Here is a 17297-nt window from a genome sequence, read left to right on the forward strand (position 1 = left end):
GGAAGCACTGCCGCTTGTTCATTTGACTCTCTCCAAGGAGGAGTTTTAACTGTCTCACTGTCCAATATTTAGCGGTCGATAGTAATAAATCCAATTGGAATTGTCCCCACGAGGACAAACTGTCTGCTTGTGCACGTCAGCTAGTGGGGGTGGTGACGGTCTATTGTACGTCTCCTTTGGTCAACTGGAATCGACCTTTATAAATACTTAATGTATCCTATTAAAATTAAAATTGCCTAGAGGGTGGGTGGATCTTGGATCGTGGATGGAGGGCTTGGAGGCACACGTTGCTCCGAGCCGCACCAAACTTGGCACAAACACTGTTTAGGGGTCTGCCATCACAATAGGAGCCCCATGTGGCCCCCGGGGGCCTCAGGCGCAACGTAGCTCAGATCCGCCGCCAAACTTGGCACAAACCCTGGTCACGGGGTCTGCCACCAGAATAGCCATACCAGGGGCCCCGCCCCATGTGGCCCCCAGGGGCCAAGTTACGGGCCCTTGGGGGCCACAGGAGCACTGTTGCTCCGATCAGCACCAAACATTCATTCAGAGGTTTCCAAAAATAGCGGGGCCTGTGTACAACGTGTCACTATGCCTTTCAGTAACACACTCAGGGGTGTGACAAGGGGGCGGAAAGTGGGACTGAGTTACCAGGGCCCAAGGTGGAGGGGCCTTCATTATTTCATAGCTATTTAGCTATTGAAAAATAGCAGATATGCAAGCTCACAGCGCGGCACCGAGTGCGATCTGCTATTTTTGAAAAGTCGTGAAAATGTGATCTTTGAATATATGTATTTTTAAGCCAACATTTTGTAACTCAAAATGTTGCTTCTGCGGGTGGTCCCTGGAACTAAATATTTTGAGATGGGGGGTCCGTGGCCAAACGCACATGAAAAAGTTCGAGCACCACTGACATAGAAACCTTGGTTTTTTTTTTAAAAAACCTCAGAAGGATTTGAAATATTCAAAGATTTTCACGATTTTTCAAAAATAGCAGATCTACATGCTCGCAGCGCGGCACTCGGTGCCGCGCTGTGAGCTTGTATATCTGCTATTTTTCAACCGTTAAAGCACAGGGGCCCCACACACAGTGAATCCTTGTACCCGGGGCCCTGAATTTGGTGCGACGCCCCTGGCCTGAACACACTGTGGATCTCTCTCTCTCTCTCTCTCTCTCTCTCCCTCCCTCCCCCTCTCTGTCCTCTCAGGACGATCCGTTCTCGGCGTTGGACATCCACCTCAGTGATCACCTGATGCAGGAAGGAATCCTCAAGTTCCTGCAGGACGACAAGCGCACCGTGGTGCTGGTCACGCACAAACTGCAGTACCTCATCCACGCTGACTGGGTAAGAAAGAAACAGCTAGTTACTCACTCATAAACTGCAGTACCTCATCCACGCTGACTGGGTAAGAAAGAACAGCTAGTTACTCACTCACAAACTGCAGTACCTCATCCACGCTGACTGGGTAAGAAAGAAACAGCTAGTTACTCACTCACAAACTGCAGTACCTCATCCACGCTGACTGGGTAAGAAAGAACAGCTAGTTACTCACTCACAAACTGCAGTACCTCATCCACGCTGACTGGGTAAGAAAGAAACAGCTAGTTACTCACTCACAAACTGCAGTACCTCATCCACGCTGACTGGGTAAGAAAGAAACAGCTAGTTACTCACTCACAAACTGCAGTACCTCATCCACGCTGACTGGGTAAGAAAGAAACAGCTAGTTACTCACTCACAAACTGCAGTACCTCATCCACGCTGACTGGGTAAGAAACAAACAGCTAGTTACTTACTCACAAACTGCAGTACCTCATCCATGCTGACTGGGTAAGAAAGAAACAGCTAGTTACTTTACTCGTAAACTCCTTTGTTCAATTCCAGCTACAGACTAGGGCATTAACGACTTGTGATTTTTTGCAAGTCGACTCGACTCAGTAAAAAGTTGAGTTGAAGTCGACTTTATCGTTTGATGACGTCATCACATCACACACGACCCCCCCAATTATTTCGGGGGGTCCCCAGATGATTAACTTAATGTGCAACATTGTTTTCTCACTCAACTGTAAACTGTAAACAAACCAACATAAAGTTTAAGTGTATAGAGGGTATGTTCACATTTCTAAAGTGCCAATTTAAGGACTTTGTAATACCTCTAAAATGACAAATTAAACATTGTCCAAATTGTCAAATATATAGAGGCAGAAATTGTGAAAATAGCCGATCTACCATGCTCACAACACCTCGCGATGTGAGGCGTTGTGAGCATGTAGATCTGCTATTTTCACAATAGAACCATGTTATACTAAATGTAATGTAGCACTGTAATATTGGATCATTCCGTTCTTGACAATAAGCAATCCTGCTGTTTGAATGCTGTACAGACGCACACATGGAGCAAAAATAATGATACAAAGGATTTTTTTTTTTTCAACTTCGACTTTCGATGAAGTCGACTTGTCAACTTTTTGGTTAATGCCCTACTACAGACTTGTGTACTGTGCTCCTACAGACCTGTGTACTGTGCTCGGGGTCTGTTTTTTTCCCACACTTGCCCTGCAGGGCAAATACTTTGACAATAGTGTTTAGTCCGTGTTTGATATGGTGAGTTCCTTCAAGGACCTGGTTATTCACCATCACATTTCAGTGGTGGCACACTTCTCTCCATCTCTCCTATCAGTCCTAGAGCTAGGACCAGATACTGTAAGCCTAAGGAAACCATATAAAGCACTAACCCATTTATTGGGTTAGTGGTGTCTTGCTCAAGGACACTTTAACACTAACCCACACCCAGAGGGAGCCGGGAATCGGGAATTGGCCTGAAAACGTTGAAGACCCCCGGTCTATGTTGTTACCCGTTGTCAGGAGTAGTACCTCTGAAAGCACAACAGGGACACACAACTGTGTGTTATGTGTGCGTGCGTGCGTGTGTGCGTGCATGTGTAGATTCTAGCCATGAAGGACGGCTCGGTGCTCAGAGAAGGAACTCTGAAGGACATTCAGACGCACGACGTGGAGCTTTATGAACACTGGAAAACACTGATGAACAGACAGGACCAGGAACTGGAGAAGGTACACACACACACACACACACACACACACACACACAAACACACAATTCAATTCAATTTTCAATTCAAAGGAGCTTTATTGGCATGAGAAAAGATATGTTTACATTGACAAAGCAAGTGTCACAAATAAAATAAGAACAGTTAAAAATGGGGAACATGTGTACATTGGGAGGGGGTACAGCATTGTGTAAACAGAGCTATGTCGCATTGTGACTGTGTATAAAGCTTTTGGTACAAATAACAGCATTATTTTTTCTCAAAATGCATTTAAAGGTAGCAGCACTGTTTCATACTGTATGTGCAGTAGGTCTAGATGTCAATCCATGGTTTATAGTCCTTAGGGTGGTTGTGTTTCTAGCCTTTTTTTTTCGCAGCAATAAAATTGATTAGTTCAATTAACTGTTGCACCCCTACTTGTGCCTATTGTTTGCGTGCGTGCGTGCGTGCGTGCATGCGTGCGTGCGTGCGTGCGTGTGTGCGTGTGTGTGTGTGCGTACACACTGTGTGTAGGACATCGAGGTGGACAGTCAGACCACCCTGGAGAGGAAAACCCTGAGGAGAGCCTTCTACTCCAGAGAGACCAAGAACCAGATAGATGATGAAGACGAAGGTACAGCACACACTGAACCAGATAGATGATGAAGATGAAGGTACAGCACACACTGAACCAGATAGATGATGAAGATGAAGGTATAGCACACACTGAACCAGATAGATGATGAAGACGAAGGTATAGCACACACTGAACCAGATAGACGATGAAGATGAAGGTACAGCACACACTGAACCCCTAACACTGAGCTTCTAATTGACTGGCAAGGGGACAGGTACGTAGAAGTAGAGCAATTTAATAACCAGCAAACCGTCTTCATTTGCTCAATAGAGAAAACATAACTTGTACTTTTATTTGAGGCAACGTCTCTGTGCTAACAAGTGGTAGCACCACACATATAAACACAAATAGGAGTGTTGGGTTGTGGGTGTTGTAGTTTTGAAGACGGTGTGCGGGTTATTCCATTTTATCTAAGCTTCTAAGTTATTGAAAAGTTCTGAATGGTAAATTGAGTCAAATGAAATGGTGCATTTCTATATCGCATAGAAAGCACCTTAATGGTGCCCCTGATGGCCTACTGGTCCAAGTGCATATAGGCTTTGTGTAGCCTGCAGCAGGTTGCTGGTTCTATTCCCGAGCCAGACCCAGGTTTGCTGCGTGTCTCTCCCTGTCTCTCCCCCCATTTCCTGTCGATCTACTGTCTGTCAATAAAGGCATAAAAAAGCCCCAAAAAATATCTTAAAAGAAAAAAAAAGCACCTTAGCATCTCTAAACAATTCATGGAGATTTTGAATTTCTCCAGACGATTGCCTAACATTTAGAAATATGTGCATGTGGTTCCTTTGCATAATAGAGGAGGCGAATGATCTAAACAATTAGAGAACAATTGTACAACTGCCAAACTCGCATAGAATCTGATTTCTCTTTTGAAAGCAAATGGGAAAATACAAAGTGCTAAATCCGCTGCCTTACAATAAAGAATGAAGTGTAAACATGTTGAAACTGGTTCCCCTCTGCTCAGAGGAAGAGGAAGAAGAGGAGGAAGATGACAACATGTCCACCACAGCCAATAGACGATCTAAGATCCCCTGGAAGGTAATCCGTTCATCCATTCATCCGTCTGTCCATCCAGCCATTAGTTAGGGAATATTAACACATCGGATGCCCACGTGGTGTCAAGTCAATTTCTTTGATGTCGCTGGAGGCCCACGACGCGTTTGACGCGTTGTACAGTAAACTATACTGTACTGTAGCTACTGCACTTGGCTACCGCGGTGATGAAACAAACTCCATTTCCCAACATGCAGCGCGCAATTACGTCACCCGGACGTGCTGTGTGTCTCGTTAACTTCCTGTTTAGCGGCTGCACAAAAATACTGTTTTCTCCGGATTCTCTTCCTTTTTTCATTTTTTTCTCAAAACGGCAGCCTCTTCTACATGCCGTAACACAAACACTGTGGCTTAGAAATGATAAAAAACGGTCCTGACTGAAAGAAAAGATTTTCACGAAATAAACAGGATATACTCGGATTACATTTACTCGGATTACTTTTCTCGCCAGTACTCTCGCCGGTAGGTAAAATGACGCGTTGCCATGGGCACCAGCAAATTAAGACGTCAAAACCACGTGGGCGTCCGATGTGTTAATAACCTGGGAATAAATTCCTTACCAAACAGTTTCTTCACCAATGTGTTGGTAAAGGTGTCTAGTAACATATCTAACAAAGATTGAAATTCAACATCCCCAGCAAAATCTTTGACAGCTAGGGTAATTCTGGGTCTCATTCACTTACTATACACTATACTATAAGGGAAAAAACAACTCAAAAAAATATGCTTTAAGTGGGATGTGAGGGGTCTAACTAGGTGTTTTTAATTGTTCTGAATCCATTGCAAGCATTTGTTTTGCACGAAAAACATTCATTGGGCTAAAAACAGCCCATAAAAATGATGGTTTAGTGATGAGTCATCACTTTTCACAAGTGGTATGGGGGTCCATTTTTAGCCCCTGGTGGATGAATTTGTTAATGCTCTATACCAGGGGTTCTCAAACCTTTTTAGGCTGTGACCCCCAAAATAAACATATTTGAACTGGGGACCCCCACCCTGACAAGCACGTGGAATTGTAGGTATTACATTTAATGTGACTCGGTTCCACAGATAAATATTGTGAAAATAGCAGATCTACATGCTCACAACGCCTTGCAACGCGAGGCGTTGTGAGCATGTAGATCGGCTATTTTCACAATGTTCGCCTCTTACTTACTTAATATTTGACAGTTTGGCCAGTCCTGTCGAATATTCGACTATACGAATACTTTGAGGTCGAATAATTTGAATACTAAAAATCACTATTCGTGAATGCCCTAATACATACATACATACTGTACATATGCTCGCACGCGATTTTCTGATAAAAACATTTTTATTCCGTTTTTAATGACATAGTACGGTAAATTACGGCGCGGCTGAGACATCCTTGCTCAGATGTCCGGTATAAAACGTTTTTAATATTAAGTGGCAAGGGTTAATGTGCAACATAGCTTTTCTCTCTCAAGAGTAAACAAACCAACATAAAGTTTAGGAGTATAGAGGGTATCTGCACATTTCTAAAGTGACAATTTAAGGACTTTTTAATAGCTCCAGAGGCAGAAATTGTGAAAATAGCCGATCTACATTGTGAGCATGTAGATCTGCTATTTTCACAATAGAACCGTGTTACACAAAATGAAATTCCTCAACTCTTAGTGCTCGTCTGGTTGGTGGAGGGGGTCCCCAGTTAAAATATGATCATTTTGGGGGTCGCGGCCAGAAAAGGTTGAGAACCACTGGTCTAAACAGCCTGTCTAAATAACAATTTAAAACTATTTAAAAGGATCCCTGGCTAATACGACAAATATGCCTTAATACATTATAATTGTCCTCTATAACTACAATGTAAAATTAAAAACACCTAAATTATTTTATTTCTTCTAGAAATAGCTAATCTTTCACTCAATAGGGGAAATGCCTGTCGCAAGTTGATGATGTCATAAATGTCATGTGATCTCTCCCTATGGAAATTATGGCATGCATGTGCAAACAAACACATTTGAAATATTGATTTGATGCTCATATTAACCATAGGAAGTATTAACTAGTTTGTTTTTATTTGCACATGCATGCCATAAATTCCATAGGGATAGATCACACATGACATTTATGACATCATCAACTTGCGACGCGAATTTCCCCTATTGAGTGAAAGAGTAGCTATTTCTAGAAGAAATAAAATAATTGAGGTGTTTTTAATTTTACATTGTAGTTATAGAGGACAATTATAATGTATTAAAGCATATTTGTCATATTAGCCAGGGATCCCTTTAAATGATAAGATACCAGGTAAATAGCACCCATCCATCCATGCGTGTGTGTTGTGTTGTGTTGTGTTTTCAGGTGTGTTGGCGTTACCTGTCCTCAGGTGGGTTCTTCATGATCTTCCTCATGGTGTTCTCCAAGCTGCTCAAACACTCCGTCATGGTGGCCATCGACTACTGCCTGGCCTTCTGGACCAACTGCAACTACACCAGGACGGGGTCCGACGACGTCCCCGAGACCCTCGGTGGTGTCAACGTCACAGCTTCTGCCATCGGTGATCCTGACGTACGTAGCATAACCCTTAGAGGCAACACAGAAGAGGGGGAACTTTTTTTTTTATTTCCACACAACTCCTCTAAGGTATATTAATGACATAGTTCAATATTGAAAATGGGTGGTCTTCCCCTTTAATCTGAATGGCCTTTTACTGTTGTGTTAAAGTGACATTGGCAGTTGAATGCAACGATTAGACCGTCTGGGTGCAGACGTAATGTGGAGCCTTGCAGGGCCAACGGCATTCGGTAAAGTTAAACAATCATCCGTCTTTCTGGAAATAGTTTCCACTGCCTTGTGGTTTGGTTTCCTACTTGTCTCTTTATCAGCTACAGTTTCAGAGCAAAGACTTTTGTTTATTTTAATTCAAACACATCTTTTTTAACTGTGGTCTATATTTAGAATATCGTCGTTGTCGGGTGAAAACCTTGTATGTCCAAAACCGTTTTGCATTTTTCATTTTAAAAATGATTTAAACTAGTGAAAACAGCCGATCTACAAGCACACAACGCCTCGCACCGCGAGGCGTTGTGTGCTTGTAGATCTGCTGTTTCCACAACTTTTGTGCAGTGGCCTTGTACGATGAAGCAGGGCTTTACTTTGCAAAAGAACATACAAATGTGAAACTTGGAGATGCGAGGTTTCCAACCGACAACGACGATATAGAGCCTAGATTCCCCCCCATAACATTCCACTTCCTGATTGCTTCCTATAGCCGCCAGAGTTACCCCTTTTGTACCCTCTCACTAAATGCCTCCCTCTGACTCTTGAGACCCTTTTGTACCCTCTCACTAAATGCCTCCCTCTAACTCTTGAGACCCCTTTCCTGCGACGGCGACCTTGGTGTTATAGCAAACCGACCCGCGTTTCCGCCTGTTTTAAGCGGAACCATTGTAATCTAGGACATGTCATTAATAGAGGCTGTAGTTGGTTGATTCATACAGCCTTCAGTTTCCCCAAAATAAGCCTTGCACGCATATTTGAAAGATATTTAAGCTGTCAATCCATTATGAATGGACAGAGTATGAGTGGATATCAGGTTGATTTGTGTGTCTGAGATTAGAGTTATCCTTGCGCTTTCATTTTTCACTAATGGAGATACTAAGGATTTGGCTACTGACCTGCTGACCGCCTTGTTTTATTCTCTGCGACGGGCCACAAGACCTAATACTGTACATACGATTAAGTGTGAAAAGTTGTAACCTACAAAACAACGTTAAAAGAAACAAAACAACACTGACAAGTACTTTATTCCCTGCCTGGTAAATGACATGGTCCGTTACGATGATGATGAAGAGACGTAACAAAACAGCTTCGATCCCAAAATAGCTTCTATCAATACAATATGAAAACTATAATTTGCTGTAACCACGCTGTCCCACATTGATCAGCCCGATCAATTTGTTATGTAATTTGACAACACAGAATATTCTGTGACAATATTTTGGTTAGTGTGGACTTGAGATGACCAAACAAGGACACAGCTTAAGTATGAAACCACTCAAACCAGACCGCTGCAATTTTCCGTCTAAACACCCCGAACTGGTTCTAGAATAGACCTGAAAACAGGAACGAACCCGGTTCCACACTGGTGGAAAAAGTGAACTTATTACCATTTGGTTCTTTGAAGTCGCTCCTCTTGGTCACAAAAGGTGACCCAGAGTTTTCTGTTGTTGCCCCCAGACTCTGGAACAATCTCCCATCAGACAGGTCCAGCCCCACCATCGTTTAAATCCAACCTAAAGCTTTGTTTAGTTCTGTCTGAGGGCAACCGACTCATTGTCTGTTTTTACAATGTGCTCTACAAATAAAGGTGACTTGACTTGACCATCTGTAACTCTGAGAGGGTACAAATGGAACCAAACGGACGCTTCTACCACTTTTTGTGGTCACATGTTCAGATACTGGATTCTGATTAGCTTAAAACAGTGGTAAATCAGTCAACAACCCTAACCCTAACTCTTTGCCGCGTGTCACTCCCCATCTCTCCCCCCATTTCCTGTTAGTCAACTGTCCTATAAATAAAGGCATAAAAGCCCCAAAAACAAATCTTTAAAAAAAAGAACTGGTAGAAAAGCAATTTACCATTGGAGGGTTGTGGGTTGTGTGGCACTCGGCTTCGCCTCGTGCCACAACCCTGAAACAGTGGTAAATCAGCCAACAACCCACTCCCTCTCACGGTAAATGGCTTACTTTTTGCATCCATTTGGTTCCATTTGGTACCATGCTCTCTGAGTTAACATGCGAGCCGTGTCTCCACGCAGAGCGAAGCGTCGTACTACCTGCGTGCGTTCATCATCCTGTGTGGAGCGGGCATCACGCTGTGCCTCATCACCTCGCTGACCGTGGAGTTCCTGGGTCTGTCAGCGGCCACCAACCTGCACCACAACCTGCTCAACAAGATCATACACGCCCCCATCAGGTACACACACACACACACACACACGCACGCACGCACGCACGCACGCACGCACGCACGCACGCACGCACACACACACACACACACACACACACACACACACGCCCCCATCAGGTACACGCACACACACACACACACACACACACACACACACACACACACACACACACACACACATGCTCCCATCAGGTACACGCACGCACACATACACACACACACACACACACACACACACACACACACACACACACACGCTCCTATCAGGTACACGCACGCACACACACATACACACACACACACACACACACACACACACACACACACACACACACACACACACACACACACACACACACACACACACACACACGCTCCCATCAGGTACACTCACGCACACACACACACACACACACACACACACACACACACACACACACACACACACACACACACACATGCTCCCATCAGGTACACGCACACACACATACACACACACACACACACACACACACACACACACACACACACACACACACACATGCTCCCATCAGGTACACGCACACACACATACACACACACACACACACACACACACACACACATGCTCCCATCAGGTACACGCACACACACACACACACACACACACACACACACACACACACACACACACACACACACACACACGCTCCCATCAGGTACACGCACACACACATACACACACACACACACACATACACACATGCTCCCATCAGGTACACGCACACACACACACACACACACACACACACACACACACACACACACACACACACACACACACACACACACACACACACACACACACACACACACACACACACATGCTCCCATCAGGTACACGCACGCACACACACACACACACACACACACATGCTCCCATCAGGTACACGCACGCACACACACATACACACAAGATCATACATGCTCCCATCAGGTACACACACACACACACACACACACACACACACACACATGCTCCCATCAGGTACACGCACGCACGCACACACACATACACACAAGATCATACACACTCCCATTAGGTACACACACGCGCACACACACACACACACACACACACACACACACACACACACACACACACACACACACACACACACACACACATGCTCCCATCAGGTACACGCACGCACGCACACACACATACACACAAGATCATACACACTCCCATCAGGTACACACACGCACCAGGGCATTCACCAAATATTCCAATATTTGAATATTCGAATATAAAAGTCACTATTCAACGTTGTTCACCAAAGTCGAATATTCGCTTCTTTTATTTTATTTTTGTATTGGTTTCTCTTTAAAAAATATATAGTTTTTTAAAGCTCGGCTAGATATGAAGGCATAAGAATGAGTTGTCAGTGCCCCTGGTGGATGAATTTGTAAATGCTCTATACCAGGGGTTCTCAAACCTTTTTAGGCCGTGACCCCTAAAATAAACATATTTGAACTGGGGACCCCCACCCTGACAAGCACTTGGAATTGTAGGTATTACATTTAATGTGACTCGGTTCCGCAGATAAATATTGTGAAAATAGCAGATCTACATGCTCACAACGCCTCGTGTTGCGAGGCATTGTGAGCATGTAGATCGGCTATTTTCACAATGTTCGCCTCTTGCTGACTTAATATTTGACAGTTTGGCCAGTCCTGTCGAATATTCGACTATTCGAATACTTTGAGGTCGAATAATTCGAATACTAAAACTCACTATTCGCGAATGCCCTAGCAAAACACTCAAACACGCATGCACTCACAAGCGGGCGGAATAAAAACAAACACAAACATGAACAGAAGTGCACAAACAGAAGCATGCACGAACACGCGCACACACATATATATTTTTTTTTTTATCAAATTTTTATCCCACAATTGTGTAACCCATTTTTTCACCCAGAGCCAATTGCTATGTAATCCTCTCTTCTCCACTAGTCCCTAACGTTTTAGTCTAGTTTTTATTTTGTTGACGAAATTGTCAATATATTTAGTCTTAGTTTTAGTCACCACAGCTTAGTTTTTGTTTAGTTTTCGTCAGTGAAAAAACAAATATTTTTCGTCATCCTACATAATAATTTTAGAAACTCACTCACTCACACTCTAACGCTCACGCTTATCTACGTTTATCTATTCACTCGCTTCAGCAACTGATCCCAAAGTTCACATGGTATTGGCCATTAGCATTATACCAACGGTGACGGAGCCCGAATTTCATTTCTCCTAAATTAAAGCTGTTTATTAGCGTTTTCTTAGCCTGTTGTCAGGGTTACGGTCCGTTCCTCCTGGCCATGGGATCTGTAGCCCCACACACAGACCCCTCTCTCTCACAGTTAGGAATGTGCTCTCTCTCTCTCTCTCTCTCTCTCTCTCTCTCTCTCTCTCTCTCTCTCTCTCTCTCTCTCTCTCATCTTCCAACGGGTATGAAACTCTCTCTCTCTCTCTCTCTCTCTCTCATCTTCCAACGGGTATGAAACTCTCTCTCTCTCTCTAACTCTCTCTCATCTTCCAACGGGTATGAAAAAACTATGTGGAGCAAGCGCATACATTATGCCTTACATTATGATGCTCCCACATATGCTCCCACATATTCTCACGCACGCACCAGTTACAGTAACTTTCCCCACAACCCACACTCTGCACATATTTTGGAGCACATATCTTCGAACGGGTAAGGTCTTAGTTTTAGTCGACGAAATCAACACTGCAGCGCACACACATAAACAAATGTATATTCTCACGGACACATCAAACACACACACATGGCTGTTGCTTGTCTTCATCATCTTCTTCGTCATCATCATCTTCATCATGGTGTCTCCCCCCCCCCCCCCCCTCAGGTTCTTTGACGTCACTCCTCTGGGTCAGATCCTCAACAGGTTTTCAGCTGACACCAACATCATAGACCAGGTACTGTGTGTGTGTGTGTGTGTGTGTGTGTGTGTGTGTGTGTGTGTGTGTGTGTGTGTGTGTGTGTGTGTGTGTGTGTGTGTGTGTGTGTGTGTGTGTGTGTGTGTGTGTGTGTGTGTGTGTGTGTGTGTGCATGCGCGCGCGTGTGTGTGTGCGTGCGTTAGGGCTGTCACAATTATTACATAATCGTCTAATCGTAATTATTTGACATAATCGCAAATATTTCGTCATAATAATAATTATTATAATCTATCTATAAATGCGACAAATCTCTGTCTGTTTGTTTGTTTGTTTGTTTGTTTGTAATCCGCGTATCTCGAGAACCGTTCGTCCCACCGTCTTCAGATTCGGCACGCGCGTTCCCCGCTGCGGCGCGGAGTGCAGTGCCGGGCCTCGGCCCGACTCGGCATGCGGTTTTCCCGAAGCGGCGCGAAACGTTCGGAATCTCCTTACGTGGAGCTGATTGTTAACATCAGGCTGTTCCTGAGGAAATCGGCACAATCGCTGACTCATTGTGACATCACTTCATAAAAGGCTCTGACATCACGTACGCCAGGAGTCAACAAAAAATCTCTGTGAATGTGTATGTATGTATGTGAATCTCGAGAACCGTTCTTCCCACCGGCACGCGCGTTCTCCAGATATGGGCATAAAATGAATCCCCGAATGCGGAGCTGATGTCTGACATCAGAGTTTTCCGCAACCGGTACTGTGTGTGCAGAGATCTCCATATATTGGGGTTTGCATTAAAGGGTGGGGACAAAGGCTAACAGAAGGCAAACAGATGGTCAAAACGGGTCCTATGACACATGACAACAGGTATATTGGGGTTTGCATTAAAGGGTGGGGACAAAGGCTAACAGAAGGCAAACAGATGGTCAAAACGGGTCCTATGACAACAGGTATATTGGGGTTTGCATTAAAGGGTGGGGACAAAGGCTAACAGATGGTCAAAACGGGTCCTATGACAACAGGTATATTGGGGTTTGCATTAAAGGGTGGGGCAGGCATAAAATGGACGCAAATAGACAGATATCTCCATATATGGGCATATGGGCATAAAATGGACCCAGAACTATATCTGCAGTGATCTCCATATATGGACAAAATCTCTGTCTGTTTGTTTGTTTGTTTGTTTGTAATCCGCGTATCTCGAGAACCGTTCGTCCCACCGGCTTCAGATTCGGCACGCGCGTTCCCCGCTGCGGCGCGGAGTGCAGTGCCGGGCCTCGGCCCGACTCGGCATGCGGTTTTCCCGAAGCGGCGCGAAACGTTCGGAATCTCCTTACGCGGAGCTGATTGTTAACATCAGGCTGTTCCTGAGGAAATCGGCACAATCGCTGACTCATTGTGACATCACTTCATAAAAGGCTCTGACATCACGTACGCCAGGAGTCAACAAAAAATCTCTGTGAATGTGTATGTATGTATGTGAATCTCGAGAACCGTTCTTCCCACCGGCACGCGCGTTCTCCAGATATGGGCATAAAATGAATCCCCGAATGTGGGGCTGATGTCTGACATCAGAGTTTTCCGCAACCGGTACTGTGTGTGCAGAGATCTCCATATATTGGGGTTTGCATTAAAGGGTGGGGACAAAGGCTAACAGAAGGCAAACAGATGGTCAAAACGGGTCCTATGACAACATGACAACAGGTATATTGGGGTTTGCATTAAAGGGTGGGGACAAAGGCTAACAGAAGGCAAACAGATGGTCAAAACGGGTCCTATGACAACAGGTATATTGGGGTTTGCATTAAAGGGTGGGGACAAAGGCTAACAGATGGTCAAAACGGGTCCTATGACAACAGGTATATTGGGGTTTGCATTAAAGGGTGGGGCAGGCATAAAATGGACGCAAATAGACAGATATCTCCATATATGGGCATATGGGCATAAAATGGACCCAGAACTATATCTGCAGTGATCTCCATATATGGACATAAAATGGACGCCGACAGACAGACAGATACAGATATCTCCATATATGGGCATAAATGGACACAGGCAAACAGATGGTCAAAACAGGTCCTATGACAACAGGTATAATGGGGTTTGCATTAAAGGGCGGGGCATTCATTCTCTATTTACATCGTTCCCGAGTTGGCCAGGTCGCCGACTAGACGCTGGGCCGCCCGAAAAAGTAATAATAATCGTGAATGTTCATACATTGACAAACATTTTCAGAAATAGTGGAAGTAGCAGATCTACAAGCTCAACACGTTGCATTGTGATGCGTTGTGAGCTTGTAGATCAGCTATTTCCACTATTCCACTATTATTTTGTAAGTAGAGAGTTGTCAAATATGTCAGTAATTTCTTTGTGTATATACTGTAGTTTATGTGTCATAACTACCATGTGCAACTTCAAAGCCTAAAAGCCGAACAGAAATGTAATTGTCAACGACAAAAACACAATTAAATCGTTAATCGCAATTATTTGAGTGACGATTAATCGTCCTGATGTGCGTGCGTGCGTGGTGCGTGGTCAACTTTCTTTATCACCCCGACTCACTGTGTCATTAGCCTTATTCACCTGGCGGCCATGTTTGAAATTTGCATTGAAACCGGGTGGCAACTGGGGTGGCATTGCATTAACTTCATTGGCAAGATGGCCGCTGTGTGAATATGGTCAATTCTCCCTCTACTCTCTTAACTCTTTGAGTGCCACCTTTTCACCACTAGAGGGCGCCCAATGACCAGAGAATTCTACTTAGACAGTGCTGGTATATGCACAAAGCCCTGCAGCCATGACTTGCCTGAACACTTTCCTTTGTGCATGTACAGGAAGAGGATGAAGTTAGCTTGAAGTTAGCTATTGGCTACCAAGCATTTTAGAAGCCCTATTTTCGGCCATTTAGCCATGATTAAACCTTGCACACCTCATGCATGGGAGAAAAAACAGAGAAAATGAGCTCTAAAGATCCTGGATTGCATTGGAGTGGATGGTAAATATCGGCGGCGCGCCGCTCTCGCGGGCCGTGTAAACAGCTGACGGCTTTTAAAAAAAAAAGATTTTTTTTTTTTTTTTTTTTTTTTTAAAGCCGAACTAGTTCAGGATCGGCACTCTGGTACCCACAAATAAAGCCGAACTATTTCGGGATTGGCACTCAATGAGTTAAACTCTCTCTCCCGCCTCCCACTCTCTCTCTCATTACCTCCCCCTCCCTCTCTGTTGCTATCACTCTCTCTCTCTCCTCATCCCCCCATCAGCACATTCCTCCCACATTGGAGTCGTTGACGCGGTCCACTCTGCTGTGCGTGTCGGCCATCGGGGTCATCGCCTCCATCACCCCCGTCTTCCTGGTGGCGCTGCTGCCGCTGGGCGTGGCCTTCTACTTCATACAGAAGTACTTCCGGGTCGCCTCCAAGTGAGTCCCGCCCACTGTGCCCGCCGCTCTTCTCTTTATGGCGGCGCCTGCAATGCTATGTGGTCACAATGCTATGTGGTCACAATGGTCACAATCAGCTCAAAAGAAAAGTCTGAAACTGAGAAAATATAATTGCCAGGTTGCTTAAAGTTGTTGTTATGTCATTTGCCTAATGTTATGGTCTTGGAAATTAAGGTAAATGTTTTGGAGAACTAAGAGAAAGTAAAAGTCAGTGAAAGCCCTTGAACAGTTAAGAGTTATAACCGCCCCGATGTTGGCGTTATCCTCCCTTGGGATGGGTCTGTTATCACCCCTGTCATGCCTTGGCCAAGGCTCAGTAGTCAGACTCCCGGCTCCCAGGAGCTGGTAGATCCGTTATCGCCCATAGACTTGTCATTGCAATGCGCCAACGCACGTTCACAGGAATAATGTACTGGTCGCTCCCTCAGTGAGAAGCGAACCCGGGCCGTCGGATTACCAGCCACCCTTCACTACTGACTGAGCTAACCAGGCAGCTGGCAGACTTTTTTTTTTTGCTTAGTTTTACACATAACTCGGTAACGGAACGCGACACGGCGGTGAAAAATACTATGCCTACACCTAAACCTAACCCTGACCCTAACCCTAGCCTCAGTAAAACTATGCCTAACTCTAACCCAAACCCTAACGTTAACCTCAGTAAAACTATGGCTAAACCTAATGCTAAAAAAAGATATCAGAGTGGCGCATCCATCTCAGTAGCGTCCTCAGTAAGAACGCATGGCTAGAATTCCCAACCCTGTAGTCTCGAATCCCAGCGTGACTTATTTTTTTCCCCTCGTGTTTTGGCGTATGCACATTGCAATGACTAGACCAAGGCTGATATCGGGTCTTCCCAGCTCCTGGGAGCTGGTAGTCAGACTCCTGAGCCTTGGCTAAGGCATGACAGTATTGATAACAGCATCCCAAGGATATGATAACGCAGGTATCAGGTGGTTATAAAGTGCTGTCACATGCAGGGAAGTACACATCTCTCTCTCTCTCTCTCTCTCTCTCTCTCTCTCTCTCTCTCTCTCTCTCTCTCTCTCTCTCTCTCTCAGGGACCTCCAGGATCTTGATGATTCTACTCAGCTTCCTCTGCTCTGCCACTTCTCCGAGACAGCAGAGGGTCTGACCACAATCAGAGCATTCAGGTACAACACACACGCACACGCGCGCACACGCGCACACGCGCGCGCGCACACGCACACACACACTCACACACTAGGGCATTCACGAATAGTGATTTTTAGTATTCGAATTATTC

General features: G+C 44.8%; 1 protein-coding gene across 1 annotated transcript in view; it reads left to right on the forward strand.

Annotated features, from left to right (window-relative positions):
• Positions 1 to 17297, forward strand: part of abcc9 (ATP-binding cassette, sub-family C (CFTR/MRP), member 9) — a gene marked incomplete at its 5' end in the record, with an annotated part of 151720 nt that overhangs the window by 95293 nt on the left and 39130 nt on the right. The window contains 9 exon segments of the mRNA XM_080754170.1: positions 1209 to 1346; positions 2949 to 3074; positions 3584 to 3683; positions 4648 to 4721; positions 7062 to 7268; positions 9521 to 9678; positions 12573 to 12642; positions 15855 to 16012; positions 17092 to 17184. Coding sequence (XP_080610296.1) covers positions 1209 to 1346; positions 2949 to 3074; positions 3584 to 3683; positions 4648 to 4721; positions 7062 to 7268; positions 9521 to 9678; positions 12573 to 12642; positions 15855 to 16012; positions 17092 to 17184 — 1124 coding nt within the window.

The sequence above is a fragment of the Nannobrachium achirus genome, assembly GCF_963921795.1.
Source record: "Nannobrachium achirus genome assembly, chromosome: 23".
Lineage (NCBI taxonomy): Eukaryota > Metazoa > Chordata > Actinopteri > Myctophiformes > Myctophidae > Nannobrachium > Nannobrachium achirus.